At 59.0% G+C, this 16,842-nt stretch overlaps 4 protein-coding genes across 9 annotated transcripts in view; 2 read left to right on the top strand and 2 right to left on the bottom strand.

Annotated features, from left to right (window-relative positions):
* Window positions 1–613: 613 nt before the first annotated feature.
* VPS37D (VPS37D subunit of ESCRT-I) lies at window positions 614–3,060 on the top strand. The gene is made up of 4 exons (XM_030472881.1): window positions 614–822; window positions 1,549–1,720; window positions 2,008–2,090; window positions 2,259–3,060. The coding sequence occupies exons 1-4, from the start codon at window positions 688–690 to the stop codon at window positions 2,736–2,738; spliced, it is 870 nt and encodes a 289-aa protein (XP_030328741.1). The 5' UTR covers window positions 614–687; the 3' UTR covers window positions 2,739–3,060.
* A 1,679-nt stretch (window positions 3,061–4,739) lies between these two features.
* Window positions 4,740–7,513, bottom strand: DNAJC30 (DnaJ heat shock protein family (Hsp40) member C30). Its single transcript, XM_030472237.1, has one exon. It carries the CDS (start codon window positions 7,432–7,434, stop codon window positions 6,796–6,798), a length of 639 nt encoding a protein of 212 aa, XP_030328097.1. The 5' UTR covers window positions 7,435–7,513; the 3' UTR covers window positions 4,740–6,795.
* Window positions 7,488–13,689, top strand: BUD23 (BUD23 rRNA methyltransferase and ribosome maturation factor). Of its 3 annotated transcripts, none has more exons than XR_003989524.1 (12): window positions 7,488–7,586; window positions 7,732–7,769; window positions 7,929–8,024; window positions 8,202–8,284; window positions 8,372–8,468; window positions 9,237–9,333; window positions 9,662–9,712; window positions 10,299–10,384; window positions 10,707–10,752; window positions 11,052–11,127; window positions 12,219–12,308; window positions 12,452–13,689. XR_003989524.1 is itself a non-coding variant. In XM_030472235.2 (12 exons), the coding sequence occupies exons 1-12, from the start codon at window positions 7,539–7,541 to the stop codon at window positions 12,504–12,506; spliced, it is 849 nt and encodes a 282-aa protein (XP_030328095.1). In that variant the 5' UTR covers window positions 7,490–7,538; the 3' UTR covers window positions 12,507–13,689. The 3 variants fall into 3 exon arrangements, 2 of the variants coding, with proteins under 2 accessions (XP_030328096.1, XP_030328095.1); XM_030472235.2 differs by having other exon boundaries at window positions 7,490–7,586; window positions 11,052–11,113; XM_030472236.1 differs by lacking the exon at window positions 9,662–9,712 and having other exon boundaries at window positions 7,489–7,586; window positions 11,052–11,113; window positions 12,452–12,658.
* Window positions 13,127–16,842, bottom strand: part of STX1A (syntaxin 1A) — a 55,508-nt gene continuing 51,792 nt past the window's right edge. For all 4 annotated transcript variants that reach the window (XR_003989523.1, XR_003989522.1, XM_030472233.1 and 1 more), the window contains exon 10: window positions 13,127–16,307. Coding sequence is in view for 2 of the 4 variants with exons in the window: in XM_030472233.1 (XP_030328093.1) it covers window positions 16,230–16,307 (78 nt within the window). In the remaining 2 variants the exon portion in view is untranslated. The remainder of the gene's footprint in view (window positions 16,308–16,842) is intronic.

Raw genomic sequence — 16,842 nt, 5'->3', positions numbered from 1 at the left:
CAAGAGGGACATGGAGCTGTTGGAGCGAGGCCAGAGGAGGCCACGGAGCTGCTGCGAGGGCTGGAGCAGCTCTGCTCTGGAGCCAGGCTGAGAGAGCTGGGCTGGTTCAGCCTGGAGAAGAGAAGGCTCCTGAAGGGGAGACCTTAGAGCAGCTCCAGTGTCTAAAGGGGCTACAGGAAACCTGGAGAGGGGCTTTGGACAAGGGCCTATAGGGACAGACCAAGGGGAATGGCTTTAACCTGCCAGAGGGGAGACTGAGATGAGCTCTTAGGCAGAAGCTCTTCCCTGTGAGGGTGCTGAGGCGCTGGCACAGGGTGCCCAGAGAAGCTGTGGCTGCCCCATCCCTGGCAGTGTTCAAGGCCAGGTTGGACACAGGGGCTTGGAGCAACCTGCTCTAGTGGAAGGTGTCCCTGCCCGTGGCAGGGGGTTGGAGCTGGATGAGCTTTAAGATCCCTTCGACCCAAACCATTCCGAGACTGTATGTTTCTATGAGGATTCTATGACAGTTCTAGGCACGGGGGTGCGGTGCCAGTTTCCCCCCTGCCCAGCCGGGGGTGGCGCGGTACAGAACCGCACCTTGTTCTCAGCTGCGGCTCCTTTAAGACCGGCTGCGCGCGGCGGGCGCGGGGCGCGCGCGGCTCCCGGTGGCCGGAGGGGTGGTCCGGTGGCGGGGGGCGTCCCCGGCCCATGTCTCGGCCCATGTCCCGGCCCGCGGTGCCGGCCGGCTCCCCGCGCCGCCTCGGCGCGCTCAGCACCGCGCAGCTCCGCGCCCTGCTGCAGGACGAGCCCCGGCTGCAGCGCGCCGCCCGCCTCAGCAAGAAGGTGACGGGCGGGGGGGAGCCGGGGGGGCACGACGGGGGTGAGAGGGGGACACCACACGACCCCCGCCGGGGGACCCGGGTCCTGCTGCCGCTGGGGCGCTCCCGGTGCGCGGGAGGGAGCCGCCCGCAGCCGCGGAGCCGGGCAGCACCCGCCGCGCCCTGGGCGTCGTTGATCTTCCCTCGGTCCCTGGAATCCTCCTGGGGGGCCCTGGGCCAGCAGAACCCATCGGCTGCCGTGCGGTCGCCGCGGGGAAACCTCAGCTTGGGCGTCCCGGGCGGCGGCTGCCTCGGGGGGGGGTCGGCGGCCATCGCCGGGCGGGCAGCCTCGGGCCGGCAGAACCGCTGCCCAGGTGCGGAGAAGGCCCTGGCCCTTCGCCCGAGTGCTCCTCGGTGCCCGCAGCCCGCCGCGGGAGCAGGGTCGGGGCTCTCGGGAATCCTCCTCAGCCCCATTTCAGCAGCTTTTCCTGGGCAAAAGCAAAGGGAAAAATAAAAATCATGGCAAAGCGCAGCCCAGCTCCACTCCTGCCCCTGCCCGGGCCGAAGGTGTGTGCACAGCTGGGGGGGTGCACGTCCCTCTCCTAACATCCTTGGTAGCCAGCCATGAGGTTTCCCCATTCATGGCAAGCTATCTGGTGCTGTGCATCCCCCCAGACACAGGCTGCGGCTCCCACTGGTCCTGCCCTTTTGTCCCGATGCTGACACACACCCCTTGCTCCCATGCCCACAGTTCCAGAGTCTGCAGTTGGAGCGGGAGATGTGTTTGGCTTCAAACTGCACCCTGGCCAAAGTGAACCTGTCCCTGCGCCCGCAACTGGAGGACGGGAAGGCTGCCCTGGCCATCAAGTACCAGGAGCTGCAGGAGATACGAGAGGCATGTTGGGACAAGCAGCAGCGCTTGGGTGAGTGGAGCACAGTTGATGGGATGAGGCAGAGCATCCCACCTGGGTGGGCTCAGCATCCTCAAACTTGCCCCAGGGAAACAGCCCACTCGGGAGCATGGGGGGTGATGCTGCTTGCAATGGGATGGATGCCATGGTGGGATGCAGGTGGCTCCAGGGATGTGTTTGGGGGTGTTTCAGTTTGGGGAGGGGGAAAGCTGATGCTTGGGGATGGGAAAGACCTCAGCCCCAGAAATAGGGGTGTCCTGGTGAAGGTTTGTTGGCAGCCCCATCCCTTCCCGACACAGAGGCATACCTGGAGAACTGGAGCCCACAGAGCGCCCTGGGCAAGCTCCAAGCCAAGCTCGATGCCTCCGAGGCAGAATCAGAGGTGAGTCAGGCAAGACCCCTGTGCTGCTGCCCCTTCCTCATCTGGGCCTGGGCTCTTTGTGCCCTCCCACATGCCAGGCCCTGCAGAAGAGCCCAGAGGCTGGGGGTGCTCAGCCATCTGGGCTCCCTCTGTGGTCCCACAGCTCTCTTGGCTTGATGTGTCCCACAGGCACAGGTAGAGCAGTTCCTGGCGCAGGACCTGCCCCTTGACTCTTTTCTGGAGTCCTTCTGCCAGAGTCGCACACGGTCCCATATCTGCCGGACGCAGCTGGAGAAACTGCAGGAGCTGCTGCAGAAGGACGGGGCAGGCAGGGACCCTGCGGGCCCCATGGGGTGCCGAGGGGCCCTGCCTAACCTGGCACCAGCCCGCCTTGCCCCATTGCAGAGTGGAGTAGTCCCCAAAGCCTTCAATCTCTCCTATGGCTTTGTGCCCACCTTTCTCATCCCCTCGGAGGCCGTTGTACCCTTTGCCGTGCCAACTGCACCTCCCAGACACCATCTTCCAGCCCTGGGACATCAGCCAGCATCTCCCTGCTCCAAAATCCCCAGCCCTGGCTCACCCTTGCACGTCGTCGGACACATCCCCCTGCTCAGCCCTCAGCCCTCCTGCAGACAGCAACAGCAGAAGCAGGAGCTCCCGCACCGGTAGCAGGGCAGGGATGGGGATGTCCCTGTCAGTTCTGAGGGGCTGCGGAGCCTGTTCGCAGGAGCAGGGTGGGTGCTCACGGGAGGATGGAGGTGCTTGGCTGGGGGTGGGATGGGGTGGGTGCTGTGGCTGGGCAGGGGGTTCTGCGCTTGGGAAGCTGCCAGGGGGAAGGTCTCCGCATCCACAGCAAGAAGAACAGTGACAGGAGGTGGAGGCCGGTGGTTTGTGGGAATGTCAGTGGGCTCAGTCAGGTGGGAGGTAGCAGGGAAGAGGACCCAGGAGCACTGGGCACCATGTGCTTTCTAAATAAAGGCTCTTTTCCATGCCCTGTGTTACTCCTTGGCTCTGGCTATGAACAGCAGGATGGGCCAGGCAGGGGGAGATGTGGTTCCAGGGGGACAGTTGCCAGGCTTGCAGGGGACTGAAAATCTAGCAGGATCCTCCAGCCTGGGGAGCCCCCAGGTGTTGGACCTGTGCTTGGCTCAGCCCATCACTGCCCTGCAGTGCCTCTTATGCTGTTTCCAGCCTTTGATTTGGTTTCAGGTCCTTCTCATGCTTTCAGTCCATCTGGTTGTAGCATTTTTTTCCTGTTTCCCAGATGCCTGCCCACCCTGCAGCTTGGCACTGGTATGCGGACTGCTTAAGAAAACAGTTTCTCCAACCCTGGAGTTGGTCCTTTTCCAGTTTGAAGCACATACTGCCCCAGGGCAGTGGTCCTGGCAGGGAGTGTAGGTGCAGCATTACTGTACCCAGTGTCTCTGGGGTCAATGTGCCTGCACTCACCCTGGAGAGGAGGAGGAAGCGTTGCCTCCAAGCATGTACCTGCATTCATTTCTGCACGGTCCTGGCAGCAGCTCAGCCCCAGTGTAGAGCCGAGGCCAGGCAGGGCAAGCAGGGAGCTGGCCTCCCCAGCCCCTCGCTGGGTCTGGCAGCAGCCTGCAGCCCAGGAGGAACAGGTCTCCGGGGAGAGAAGGGGTGTCCCAGCAGGGCCAGCCCCAGGAGACCCTTTGAGCCACAACCCCAGGGCTGCAAACGCCCGGGCTGGGCCCCCGCAGTTCACAGGGGGAATCCATCAACCATTAACTCTATTAACAGAAGTTGCTGCAGGGGATGCTGTCGAAAGGAGGGGGAGCTGCCCCACCGGTGCTGCTCAGAACCCTGCTCACACAGCCTGCAGCTCACTGTCCGCCTGGCACCCAAAGAGACCTGCCAGGAGCCCAGTTTAACCCCATCCTTTCCAAAGAGCAGCCCAGCTTCTCCAGATGGAGGGAAAAGAATCAGAGAATCCCAGGTTGGGAGGGACCTCAAGGATCATCTGCTCCAACCTTTCCAGGCAAAGCATGACCCAGACTAGATGTCCCAGCACCCTGTCCAGCCCAATCGTAAGTGTCCGACTCTGGGGAGCCACCACTTCCCTGGGGAGGTTATTCCAACAGCTGGTTGTTTTCATTGTGAAACATTTTCCTCTTGTGTCCAGTCACAATCTCCCCAGGGGTAACTTGTGCTCATCACTCCTTGTCATTTCCCTTGTAAAAAGGGAGTCTCCATCTTCTTTGTAGCCACCCTTTAAATACTGGAAGATGATGACAAGGTCTCCCCTGACCTTTCTTCTCCCAAGGCTGAACAAACCCCGTTCTCTCAGCTTTTCCTCAAACATGCTCAGCCCTTGGGTCATTTTCGTGGCCCTTCCCTGGATCCTCTCCAGAGGGTACATCACACGTACACAGTGAGTACTGTCAGAGGCAGCACAGAACAGGTCTCCAGCGGAGAGGACTGAAATCCGTGGTGGCTCAGGGAGGCCATGCTACCCATTCCCACTGACTGCAGGCAGCATACCCACCCTTCCCTCAGGAAAAAGGACCCCCCCTCCCCACCCTCTTCCTCTCCTTGCTGCAGACACTATGTGAAACACTAGCCTGACCCCTACCCTCCGTTTTCCAGCAAGTACAAAGAATATTTACCACCCAAGCCCACCAAAACAAAGAGATGTCATTTTGTCACCAGTTTATGGCTGGGTATCTTTAATGTTCAAGAGACCTCATGGAGAAATGAAGAAGAACCAGTACTATGAACTGCCCAAACTGCTCATCCCTCCACTACCATGAGTGGATTAGCTCACTCATGGTGCCTTGGTACTTCACCTCCCAGCTTCAGACCCAAGCACCAGCCACAGAGCAGCTGGCTTATCGGAGCAGCTGCTCCCTGTCCCAGTGTTACGGGACAGAAGGATGCAGGCAGTACACCACCCGGCCTGCTCCTCCTGCTCCATGCTGTACCACACCAGAGCCTCTCTCCGCCAGGAAGCTGGCTCAGACCCTGCCTGTAGGAACAGCCCCAGGCTTCAGCACTACACAGATTTAAGAAAGATCAATCCAGCCTTGGAAAAGAATGTTTCCTGCCAAACTTAGCCAGAGGAGCTGCCTCTGGTCTTTCAAGTGACTTGGTTTATAGCATGAAAATGCACCAGCATGTGACACAGAGCCACAACTCCAGAGACTTTCACTCTGTAACCAATGCTCTGACAACCAGAGAGGATCCTGGAAACCTCTCTCTGTCCCTGGGCTGAATTTGCTCCAAACACAGCAGATTCCAGAGCCGGCAGCTGGAAGTGGTACAACGCTTTCCAGAGAAGGCAGAAAGCCCTCCTGTACAGCACATACCCTGTACCATCAGACATTACAGTCCCTGTCACGCTACTGCCCCAGGCTCAGTTCTGCACCACAGAGCTCCACAACTGGAGAACACAGGGCATTTGCTTTTAATGTTTTTGTGTTGGGAGGATACACAACCCAGGGGCACTGCGGTGACGGGCGAGGGCTTGGCTCCTGCACACACTGCTGCCAGCCGGGCCCGGCACCTCCAGTGCAAAGTCATGCAGATGAAGTCTTTGGCACACTCGGAGTTCAATACCATGAAGCTCCAGTAACTTCATGTAGGACCAGCATAGCACAGGTGAAACCTTCACCTGAGGAAAGGCAGCAGCTCCAAGAGACAAAACCTTTAGTTCTTAAAACACTCTAGTACTTGAACAGGCAAATACTCTTATGTGCAAATGATGCTTAGATACATGTAAAACACAAGTAACGCCACTCAGTGCTCAGAAGTGTACCACTCCCAGCCACAAAGGCCCATGTGGGATGGTCTTGTGCAAAGTTCCTGGCAAGCCCTAGACAGGACAGGTTCTTCTGAACACAGAAGTGTTCTGGGCAGCACCTCCAGGTGGTGTCACACAGTGACCAGGACACAAGCTGCCACGAGCCCAGATTTCTTTCTTCCAGGCTGCTGATGCCAAGACTTCCCTCCAGGGCAAGCCCTGAAGAGGGACAAGCAAGGGCAATGATGCAGTGTGGAAACCAACACTCCTAAAATGCTCCAAAGACGTAGGTGTGGCAGCACAATTAGTATCTCCGATTAACAGAAAACCACAGCGAGCCATAAATGAGCACCAGTGAGAGCACCCCCACGAACACACACCACTCGCAACCACCACTAACAGCCATTTAATCTCTGCTGCGGCTTACGACAGGCACGTGGCTCCCAGCAAGGTCAAACAGCAGTGCCAGTGGAGGGGACACATCACAGTCCACGAACCACATTCACTTGTCAGGCACTGTGTGTAGGCCACATCAGCAGACGGGGTACGCTGCAGCCTGTTAGCTCTGTACACCCCACCCGCAGGACCATGCTGCCAGCAGGGGTACGCTGCAGCCGTGGAGCAGAGCCCACAGATGATATCCAGTGGTCACACGCCATCAACAGGTCACTCTTCCAGAGGTCACATCGTGTGTACCGCGCCTGACTGTTGCCTGCCGTGTCTGAAGGTCAGGCTGGCGGAGGGGTCTGCTCACAGCTCATGGAGCAGGGCCTGCACAGGGAGCCTGCTGTCATGTACCGGCTCTGAAGGTCTCACCAGCAGAGGGGAAGTGTCACAGCCCGGGCAGCAGACCCTGCACACGATGCCTGCCGACTGTGAGAGCGCAGGGGATGCCCCCAGCCAGCTGCCATACCCCCTGGTGACACTGTCGCCTGGCAGCCACGCAGCCCGGCCGTGGCCCCGCTGTCACTTGAGGCCGTAGAGGAGAGCGATACCCAGAAGGAAGAGGAGCCCGACGGAAAGGTCAGAGAAGAGCCGAAAGCGTCCTTGGGCCGCGGCCTCCTCCCGGTGGAGGCGCAGCTGTTCCCGCCGCGCCCGCAGCAGCCGCTCCCGCTCCAGCTGCTCCCCGTAGTGCGCTCGGTAGAAGGCATCGAAGTCGAAGGGCGGCGGGACGGGCCCGCGGCGGGAGGCTGCGGGGGACCGGGGCGGCGGCGGGGCCGGGGCGGGCGTGCGGCCCGAGGGCTGCGGGGCGCCGCGCAGGTCCTCGGCGCTGAGGAGCCCGCGGTCGTACTTGCGGCGCAGGGTGGCGCTGCCCAGCACCCGGTAGGCCTCGCTGACGGCGGCGAACCGAGCGGCGGCGGCGGCGCTCCCGGCGTTGCGGTCGGGGTGATAGCGGAACGACTGCTCGTAGTACGCCGTCTTGATCTGCGCCGCCGTCGCTGTGGCCGGGACCCCCAGCACCTCGTACAGGTCGCGGCGCGCCCGCGCAGGTACACCGGCGCCCGCCTGCCCGCCGCGGGACGGCGCCAGGGCGCGGCCGAGCCGCGGGACTCCCGGGCCGGCGGGCAGCAGCCGCCGCAGCCGCCCGAGCGCTGCGGGCTCCATCGCACCGCGCTGCCTCACCAGCCCCGCGCCGCCTCACCAGCCCCGCGCCGCCATCTTGGCCGCAACGCCGCGCGCGGCGCGGGACACTGACGTCACGCGGCAGCATGGCGGGCAGCGGGCGCCGGCCGGAGCACCGGGGGCCGCCCGAGCTGGTGAGCGGCGGGCGGCGGGGAGCGGCGGGCCGGGCCGGGCCTTGTTTTGCCTTTGCCTTGCCTTTGCCTTGCCTTGCCTTTGCCTTGCCTTTGCCTTGCCTTGCCTTTGCCTTGCCTCACCGGCTCCGGCTCTCTCTCCTTGCAGTTCTACGATGAGACCGAGGCGCGGAAGTACACGCAGAAGTACGGCGGGTGATGCCTGTCGGGGGGGGGGGGGGGATGCCTGTCGGGGGGGGGGGGGATGTTTGGGGCACTGGGGGGACCCGCCGGGATGGGGGGGTCCTGCCGTGGGGGGAGGCGGCCGCTGCCCCCGGCTGCCCGCGCCCCGGCCGTGCCTTACAGCTCGCGGGTGGTGGAGATCCAGTCGCAGATGTCGGAGCGGGCCGTGGAGCTGCTGGGGCTGCCGCAGGACCGGCCGTGCCTCCTCCTGGACGTCGGGTGAGTACGGTGGCACATGAGGCGGCTGCGGCAGCGCGGGGACTGGGCACGGGGGGCGGGCACCCCGGCCCGCGGGCACCGGCGTCTGTCGGTTGTGGGATGGAGAGAACCGGGCTGGCCGGCATCACCCTCGGAGCGGGCCCGTGACCGCCGCGCTGTCCCTCTTCCTCCTGTCAGCTGCGGCTCTGGGCTGAGTGGGGATTACATCTCCGAGGAGGGTCACTACTGGATTGGCATGGACATCAGCCCTGCCATGCTCGGTGAGCAGGTTCTCCCCTGCCACCCTCTCCTCAGGGAGGTCCCAAAGGTGTGAGGTGGTTGCCTGAGCTGTGCTCTGTCCTGTGCAGATGTGGCTGTGGAGAGGGAGGTGGAAGGAGACCTTCTCCTTGCAGACGTGGGTGATGGCATTCCCTTCAGGCCTGGCATGTTTGATGGCTGTATCAGGTGAGTTTGTACACTTGAGCGAGTTCTTGATGCTCCCCGTAACTGCATCGCCTGTCTGAATGGTGCAGAACAGAGGAGCACAACTGTTCTTACCATTCTCTTTGCTCTGTGCAACTCGACTCCATCTCTCTGGCACAAACTGCTGAGATTCTGAATAGTAGAAGCAGCTCCTGACAGCTGTTTCCCAAGTGATGCTTGTCTTTTTTTGTGCTGGTGAGCTAGGAATTCTAGTAAATAGAATAAAATTGGGTAACAAAATATTGATAGGAGGGTTAAGAGCTGCTTCAAGGAGAAGAACAGAAAGTATCACTGTATCATTGCTCAGCTACAAGGTCAGTCCCTGGATCAAAGGTTTGATGGTTTAAGGATGAAGGAGTAGGTGAAGGGGACAGAAACACTCTTCTGCTTAGAGAATACCTCAGGAATGTGCTGGAAGGAGCAGGGACTGTCCACTGCTCATCCTAATGCTTTTTTTGAGGTTGCTCATTGGCAAAACCTCAATGGCCATGCAAGGGCCAAGCCTGAGCACTTGAATTATTGGAACACCTGGCCTAACGGGGATGCTTGGTGATTCTTCTGTGCTTGAATAACTACTGCACCTTGCTGGGTTTTGGCATAGTGAGTCTCCAGAGGGATTTGTGCAACTACAAAACAGAAGGCAAAGCCACATGCAGAGAATTAGTGCTGGAAGTAACTGCAAAGGGAGGTGAGAGGCTCTGCAAAAGAATCAATGGCTCAGTGTCCCAGGAGTCTTGTTTTCTTTCTCAGTATTTCTGCAGTGCAGTGGCTTTGTAATGCTGATAAGAAATCGCACAGCCCTCCAAAACGCCTGTATCGATTCTTCTCAACTCTTTATACTGCCTTGGTAAGTGTCCTGCTTTCCCAGTCAGGCCTCTGCCAGTCCTCACTGGTCCATTTTAGCAAGATATTTTAAGTCACGTATTTTAAGTAAACGCTGCTCTGAAGCGGAGGACTGGCAGAGCACCCATTTCCTGCCTCCTTGCCTGCCTGTGTGGTCTCTTATGCTTCTCTGATCCCTGCTGTTACCCCTGTGCCTTGTGCTTCGGAGGAGCAGGCTCTGCAGTCTGAACAGCTCTGCTGGGAGAGTTCCCCACGTGGCTCTGGCGAGGAGGGTGCTAATTGAGTGACGAGAGGGGTTGCCTGCACTGAGTGGCTGACACTATTTCCTGTAGGCCCGAGGATCCCGAGCCGTCCTGCAGCTGTACCCTGAGAACTCAGAACAGGTACAGGACATCACTCAGTGGGGAGGAGGTACAGGCAGAGCAAGGCAGTGAAGCTGTGTGCTCTTTGGGGCTCTGAATTTCTCCACATGGGATCTGTTTCTCTGTCCTTCCCACCCTCTATAAAGCTCTTCAAGAGCCCCAAAAGAAACCTGGAAGGAGAATGCTATTTCTGTGGCTTCACAGGTTGTCTTGGGGTGAGCCTTAAAATTAAAGAAGTTGGCAGGACACAATCGGAATCTGCTGTCCTGGATTTTCTGCTGTGTGACTGGGATTGAAGTCTGGCCTGCAGACATCAGCACTGTCCTGTAACTCCCTAGAGCTGGAAAATCCAGCCCAGTATCCCTCTCCTAGTAAGTGTGCTGCACCAGCTCACTCAGGCTAGACTGAGCAGCAGGGAGAACCAAGTGAAGGCAGCGGACTTGTGTCCCGGTGGTACTGCAGAACTGGGAGTGTGGTGCAGAATTGAACAGGAGCAGGAACAACCCATCTTTGGCACATGCGGTCAGCTGTGGCTGAGCCAAGAGGTCTCTTGGGCATTGCTGGTGGATGGCTGCTAAATAACTCCTGCATGTGCTTCCTTTTCCAGCTGGAGCTCATTACTGCCCAGGCCATGAGAGCTGGCTTTACCGGGGGAATGGTGGTAGATTACCCAAACAGCACCAAAGCCAAGAAGTGAGTCTTGTGCCTCTGTGTATGTGGGTGTTTGGGGTGAGGCCTGGGTTCCCAAGCTGTTCGTAGAATCACAGACTGGTTTGGGTTGGAGGGGACCTTAAAGCTCATCCAGTTCCAACCCCCTGCCACGGGCAGGGACACCTTCCACTAGACCAAGTTGCTAAAAGTCCTGTCCAATCTGGCCTTAAACACTTCCAATGATAGTCCTGGACAGAGGTTACAGCTTAGATCTGACTCTGTTATTAACAATCTCAGTCTTGCCTGGGGACTGGGAATCACATGCTGAATCCCACCTTCACGCTCCTTATTCTTGTTCTTTCAGGTTCTTCCTTTGTCTCTTTGTTGGGGCATCTGGCACGTTACCAAAGGTGAGCAGCTCCACGACGCAGCAGAGTTGCCTTCCTGGCTGCTGGGTGATGTGAGCGAGAGTGGGAGCCAGGCAGCTCTGCACATGCAGATGTGATTTCATTTATACACTTGCTGTCAGTCTCCCCAGCCCCTGCTCTCCCTGAGATGTGGTTTCTTTGCCACAATTTCCGGAAGACCAGTTTGTTCCTGCTCCGGTCCTTTCTCTTACAGAGCCCTGGGTTACCCTTAATTTAGATGACATGACTGTTAGCTCTGTTTGTTCCAGAGGAGAGCAAAACTTCCCAAATTTGCTTTTCAGGGCCTTGGTACCGAGTGTGCTGATGGAGAAGAGGTGCACCAGGCAAAGTTCACCAATGAGAGGTATTGTGTAGGAGATGAAGCTGCAAGTTCTCCCCAAGCAAGGAGTTGGGGGGCTTATAAGGGCTGGGTTTTCTAAGCAAGGAGTGGGGGGGCTTATAAGGGCTGGGTTTTGCTGACTGAGGACCACAGTGCTGCCATGTGAGAAGTGACTGAAGAGAGGAGACTGGCAGGACCCTTGGCAACCCAGATGGGCACTACTTTATCTTATTGAAGGGGCCCAGACACAAGGAACAGAACAGGTTAGTTTGGAGGGCTTTGCTGTGGTTGATGCTTACCCTAGCACTTTCTGTCTGGCTCCTGGCTCTCCAGCTCAGTGCTGTAGTGTAGGCCAGTGGTGATGTGAGGAGGGATATTTACAGTGCTGCTGATAGCAAGCATGGTGGTTTCTGTTGGGGAGGCAGGCTGCTGTGCCTGAAGCCTGGTGTTGCCTTTCTTTTGCTGTCAATTTGTTTGCTTAACTCTGCTTAGCTGTGGCGTGGTGGGTTTCTCCTGCTGTCCAGGTCTCCTCCCATGGTAGTGGTGCAGGGAGGAGTCCCTCCTGCAGCCAGTGGGAGAGACAGAGAACAAAAACCAGAGGAAAGTCGTCATGGCTGCCAGGAGCTTGTGGCTGGCTTGTTTTCCTGCCTCTTACACTGCTCTTCTATGCTCAGTTAGTCCAGGGGTACCTCCTGTTGGAAGGTAACAGCAGAACTGGCAACCTGCTGGGAAGCCAGAGCTTTGTCTGCTTTGTTTGGAGTAGAGCAGACAAGGGGAAGGTGGTTGTCCTGAAGTCTCTATTCCCCCGAGGTCCCAGAGCCCAGTGTACCGCTGATGTGTCAGGTACGGCACAGGGGAGTGCTGGCCTGCTGCAGCCCATGGAGGGTGGGTATCCCTCAGCTCAGAGCTGAGGCTGGAAGCAGTCTCTTCCCTCAGTGCACCTGCAGTTGGACTGTGTGACCAACTCTCACTCTCCCACGACCCTCTTCAGCCCGAGGGTCGTGGGAGAGGTACTCGCTGGTTTTATGAGGCAGAGGGCATGCCCAGTTCTGGGTGCCAATCCTCCAGGGCAGAAATCTGTGCACCTGCACATCAATTCCTCTCCAGCTGCTGTCGACTTCCTCTGCAGGACACGGTTCAGAAATGCCAAGGGCAAGTCTGTGAAGAAAAGCCGGGACTGGATTCTTGAGAAGAAGGAACGTAGACGACGACAGGGCAAGTAAGTTCAGCTGGGTCCTGCCTCAGCTGGGGCTGGCTGTGCTGGTCTGGCCTCCTGTCACCTGCTCAAACTCCTGCCCTAAACCCGCTCTCCTTGCCCTCCCAGGGTCATTGTGCTTAGTTGCTCTCTGATTTTCTCCACAGAGAAGTGCGAGCAGACACAAAATACACGGGTCGAAAGCGCCGCCCTCGCTTCTGAATTGCTTTGGACACTGCTGCTGTGGAATATAGTGTGTTGATGCCTCCAGCCAGCCTCCCGTGGATGGCACAGGTGGACACTTCAGGCCTGGGACTTGCTGGGACAGATCTTTGTGGCTCTTGGAGGTATAAACTGGGCCCAGTACTGTCCAACAGCCAACTGCAGGGCTTCCAGCCATGTTTTCCTGGTGAAGGCAGACAGTGCTCAGGCCACTTGGTGTCTGCAGTGCCATTGTTTATGTTCTTGAGAGTGCACTGAACCATCTGGAGCTCCAGGTGAGGCAGAACATTATGTCCACCCCCCACTAAACAGTCACTGACTCAGAACTGGTCTCCTGGATCTTGTGCTCAGTGCAGGGGAGTGCTGAGGTAGGAACAGAGCACCTACTTCCCTGCCAGCTTTCCCTCTGCCCTCAGGCAGGAAACCAGGCACCATAAAGGTGTGTGTCCCACGAGGGCAAATCCTCCCGGCAAAAGTGCTATTCCTGTGGCAATTGGTGCTGTGGGCGCTTCGCACCAGGCCCAGCTTGTATGCTTTAGTTCTCTCAGGGCTGTCTGCACCCTAGCCCTTGTTCCCCATCATCTTCTCCCTTCCCCTGAAACAGAGGTGCCAGCCAGAGCTTTACAGTTACAAATGTTTATTCTACATAAAAATTCCACAAAATGGGAAGCTGTTTTGCACCCAAAGCTTTGGGAGAAGGGGAGGCTAGCAGGAAGGGAAAGGGGGAAGGAGAAAAGAGGCAACATACAGTGTCATCCAGCCCAGTGAGACAGAGCAAGCCAGGGTCAAGATCCACATAGAAAACAAGGACACTTAGCTCACAGTACAGCAACAGTACAACTCCACGGGGAGGGGGGACTTGGAAAGCTTTCAAGTACATTTAATTACTAAAAAAACCCCAAAATAATCCCCAGTTCGAGTGCAAGCTGTGCGTGCCCCACACTGCTCGTGGAATACTGCATCGACACGCTCCCGGTGCTGGGAGGGCAGGTGGCACTTGGAACAGAGGTGGGGTAACCCGAAGGACAAGCGGTCTGAGGTGGGGGGCTGGAAAGAAAAAGTGAAATGTGTCCCCAAAGCACAACCACACTGTTGGTGATTTGGTCTGTACATGCAACAACAGGTAGGTAAAAAGGAACTGAGCGGGGCTTCCCATAGTGCAGGGGTAATTATTGCACCAAAACACCCTCCCCTCACAGCGAGGACAGTGTGAACCTGCCTGTGGGGCAGCAGTGGCAGCCTGCTCCTCTGCCTCCCGTGTGCTGGAGCCTGGCACCACCACTGCCTGCAGGATCCCAGCAAAGTGCCAGTGGCAGAACTCCCGACTGTGGCCCCATCTGGCTCCTGCTGCTGGGGGGCTGCTGGTGGTGGTGGTACCAACAAGGAAGGAGTGAGTGCCAGAGCCCCCCAGTGCTGTTCTTAGCCTTGTGCCTTGACGGGGGTGGGCCACAGCCCTGATGTCATGTGAGCTTGTGCCACAAAAGCCGCTGCTTGGAAGATAAAAAGATCACCTTGCGCTAGCAGTGGGCATCGCTGCAGGGCGAGAGCCTGAGAGGAGCTTTTTTGCCTGCCCGCCCAGGAGCAGCCCTGCCAGCAGAGTTATTGCTTCCCAGAGGAGGGGGCCCTGTGTTCTTGCTGGCTCAGCAGAGCAGAGTATGGTGGCAGGGAACTGTATTGGGGCAGGAGCAGCAGGCACTCGTGCATCACCTTCAGCTCCTTCCCCATAGAGCAAGGACCCTGCTCATGCCTGTCTCCTGCCCTGGAGGGGCTCCAGAGCTGGCCTGCTCCCTCTTGCGGTGCCCCAAGCCCTTTTGTGCACACAGGCTGCAGCGCTGTGGCTCATGTCCGTTGTTGTGGGACTGTGAAAGAAGGGGGCTCCAGACTTGGGTGTTCCCATGGTCGCACCCCTGGGCTGGGCAGGGGACTGGGCTGGACACGCTTCCCAAGGGCAGCTGAATGCAACCAGGGGCTGTACAGTGGGACCTCAGGTAACAGTGGCAGGGAAAGCGCCACATCTGGGTTGCTGCTGGGCAGGGCTGTGCCTAAGGTAGCATTGTGTCTTGGCTACGGCCCGCTTCCTTTCCCCCCCAGCCATGGGCACCACGCACAGGGGCCAGCTCCTGTGCTGCAGCACCCAGGCAGGGTGGAGGAGCAGAGGGACCCTGGTTGGAGCAGAGAGGTGACCTGCAGCCTGCAGCTAGAGTACTCACTGACATCAGCTGCCCTTTTTCTGCTACCAGCATCTGGGCTTATGTCCAGACCCTATCCCAGTGTGTGGCTTCCAATGCTTGCCCTGCTCTGGGTTCCTCAGTGGTGCTTTGGCATGTGCATGGGCCAGCTGCAACCCTGGAATCTACAGAGGAATGTAAGGGCAGAGCCCTGCCCTGGGCCTGAGGAAAACACAGTGCCATCACAGGGCCCCTTGTGTGGCTGTGTCCACACAGTGGGTGCAGCAGAGGGCAGAGGGTACCCAGGTGCCTCCACAGCATCCTGCCAAGTGTGGGTCCTCTCTGGATGGCCCAGGGGATGAGCAGGCAGAAGGGCCTTATGCCAGGAGTGGCAGGAGCCGGCGGGTGCCAAGAGGTGGCAGAGAGATGGGTAGTCAGGCACTGCCCTGCTCAAGAACTGATAGGACCAAGGAGGAGGAAGGCTGCTCCTCTTAGCCAGCAGGGGTGTGGATACAACAAGGGCTGCTCCGGGGACCACAACAGGAGAAAGTTTGGCTGCCTCCAGCCCCAGCCATAGGCGCCTATGTGGAGAAGTGAGGCTGGATGCAGCCCTGCTCACAGGCAAGTGCTGCCAGGGACTGCGGGCATCAGAGCTGGCCCCAAACCCCAGCAGACGGAGCCCAGGCCTCCAGGGCCACGGTGTGCCAGGGCTGACAGAGAATGATGAGGCGCTGGTGCAGGCAGAGCAACCAGTGAAACGTGCTGGCCTTAAAGTACCTGCGCCCTCCTGCCCTGCCTGGCCAGCACCAGTGTGCAGCGCATGATCCCATGTGTCCTGTCCCCATCCCCAGGCAACTGTAATGGCCCAAAGCAGCAGCTCCCTATCCTACGCTGCTCCATCAGGCACCCCCTGTCAGCAGCGGAACATCTGGCCCCTGGCACACACACTGGGGCGAGGGTTTGCCTCAGAGGGGCAGCAGGGATAGAGCCCCACAGCCAGGCACAGCCACAGGACAGGCAGGGACAGGGCAGGCAGGGCCCGGCAGAGCACACCCCTGGGGAAGGATCCCGTGAGAGAAGCAGCCCAAGGAAAGGTGTTTGCGAGCACAGACACAGCTGACATGAGAGCTCTGGCTGGAGGTGATGGGGAAGCTGGGGGAGGTTTACTGGGCACTGTGCTCCTGAGGAGCCCTGACACCCTGCATCCTTGGTTGTCACTAATGCAGACTGCCCAGCACAGGAGGAGCAGCAGTGCCCAAGGGCACCCCTGTCCCCAGCCAGCCATGAAGGCTGGAGCAGTGATGAGAACTCGGGTTCCCCCCCAGGGTCCCCCTCCTGCCCATCACCATCCCCTGCACCCTGCCTACGCCCCGGGGCCGGCGCTCCCTCCATACAGACGCACCGCACCGCACACACAGCGTCACAAACAACCATGCATTAGAAACTGAAATGCTGCTGGGAGGCTCCGGGGCTGCGTGGTTTGCTCCAGTGCGGCTGCGGCCCCACGGCACACGCAGCTCCGTCCATCGCACACAAACAGTCCCGTGGGGTGAGTCTAGCCGAAAATGCCACCGAAGGTGGAGGCGATGACGATGCCCAGGATCACGCAGCAGATAATGATCATGATCTTCTTCTGCTCAGGTGTCCCAGCACCGGCAGGGAGAGAGGGGAGAGGGGACTGTGAGTTTGGGGGTCATGCCAGCCCTGAGAGCTCGGGGCTGCGCTCTGCCCCATTCCTGTTTCCTCATGGTAGGCTATGAGCAGCACCCTGGGAGGCAGATGGGCAGGCATGGGCACCCCAGCTCTCCCTTCAGCCCTGGGCTGGCAGAGCTGAGCTGGTGGCTCCCAGGTCCCTGAGCTGCTGAGCTGATACAGGACCAGGAGCTGCCTCTGCACTCAGGGTCAGAGCTGGACCATGCCTGTTCTCTAATGGGTTTTTTTTTGTCAAGGAATGAGGCTCTCACAGCAGGCCTGGCCCACAGGATCCATCCACCCTGTCCCCCTTCCTCCTCCTCAGCAGCAGCCCTGCCCCATGGCTCATCAGCATTGCTCACGCAGCTTGTGCCAGGGAGCTCTGCCTCAGCTGCCCAGGGAGCTGAGGCAGTGTGGGACCTGTGCTGCACCCAGTGGCGTGGGGTAAAGCAGAGTCCCAGCACCTGTGAGGCTGT

The sequence above is a fragment of the Strigops habroptila genome, assembly GCF_004027225.2.
Source record: "Strigops habroptila isolate Jane chromosome 13 unlocalized genomic scaffold, bStrHab1.2.pri S16, whole genome shotgun sequence".
In the NCBI taxonomy this organism is placed as follows: Eukaryota; Metazoa; Chordata; class Aves; order Psittaciformes; family Psittacidae; genus Strigops; species Strigops habroptila.
This window is presented reverse-complemented; position numbering and strand designations above follow the sequence as displayed.

Bases quoted from the DNA above. Each gene is read 5' to 3' on its own strand.
- VPS37D (XM_030472881.1), top strand. From the start codon at position 688: ATGTCTCGGCCCATGTCCCGGCCCGCGGTGCCGGCCGGCTCCCCGCGC. The intron at 823-1,548 runs GTGACGGGCGGG...CCATGCCCACAG, and splicing joins CCGCCCGCCTCAGCAAGAAG to TTCCAGAGTCTGCAGTTGGA. The intron at 1,721-2,007 runs GTGAGTGGAGCA...TTCCCGACACAG, and splicing joins GGACAAGCAGCAGCGCTTGG to AGGCATACCTGGAGAACTGG.
- BUD23 (XM_030472235.2), top strand. From the start codon at position 7,539: ATGGCGGGCAGCGGGCGCCGGCCGGAGCACCGGGGGCCGCCCGAGCTG. The intron at 7,587-7,731 runs GTGAGCGGCGGG...CTCTCCTTGCAG, and splicing joins ACCGGGGGCCGCCCGAGCTG to TTCTACGATGAGACCGAGGC. The intron at 11,114-12,218 runs GTATTGTGTAGG...CTTCCTCTGCAG, and splicing joins GCAAAGTTCACCAATGAGAG to GACACGGTTCAGAAATGCCA.
- DNAJC30 (XM_030472237.1), bottom strand. From the start codon at position 7,434: ATGGAGCCCGCAGCGCTCGGGCGGCTGCGGCGGCTGCTGCCCGCCGGC.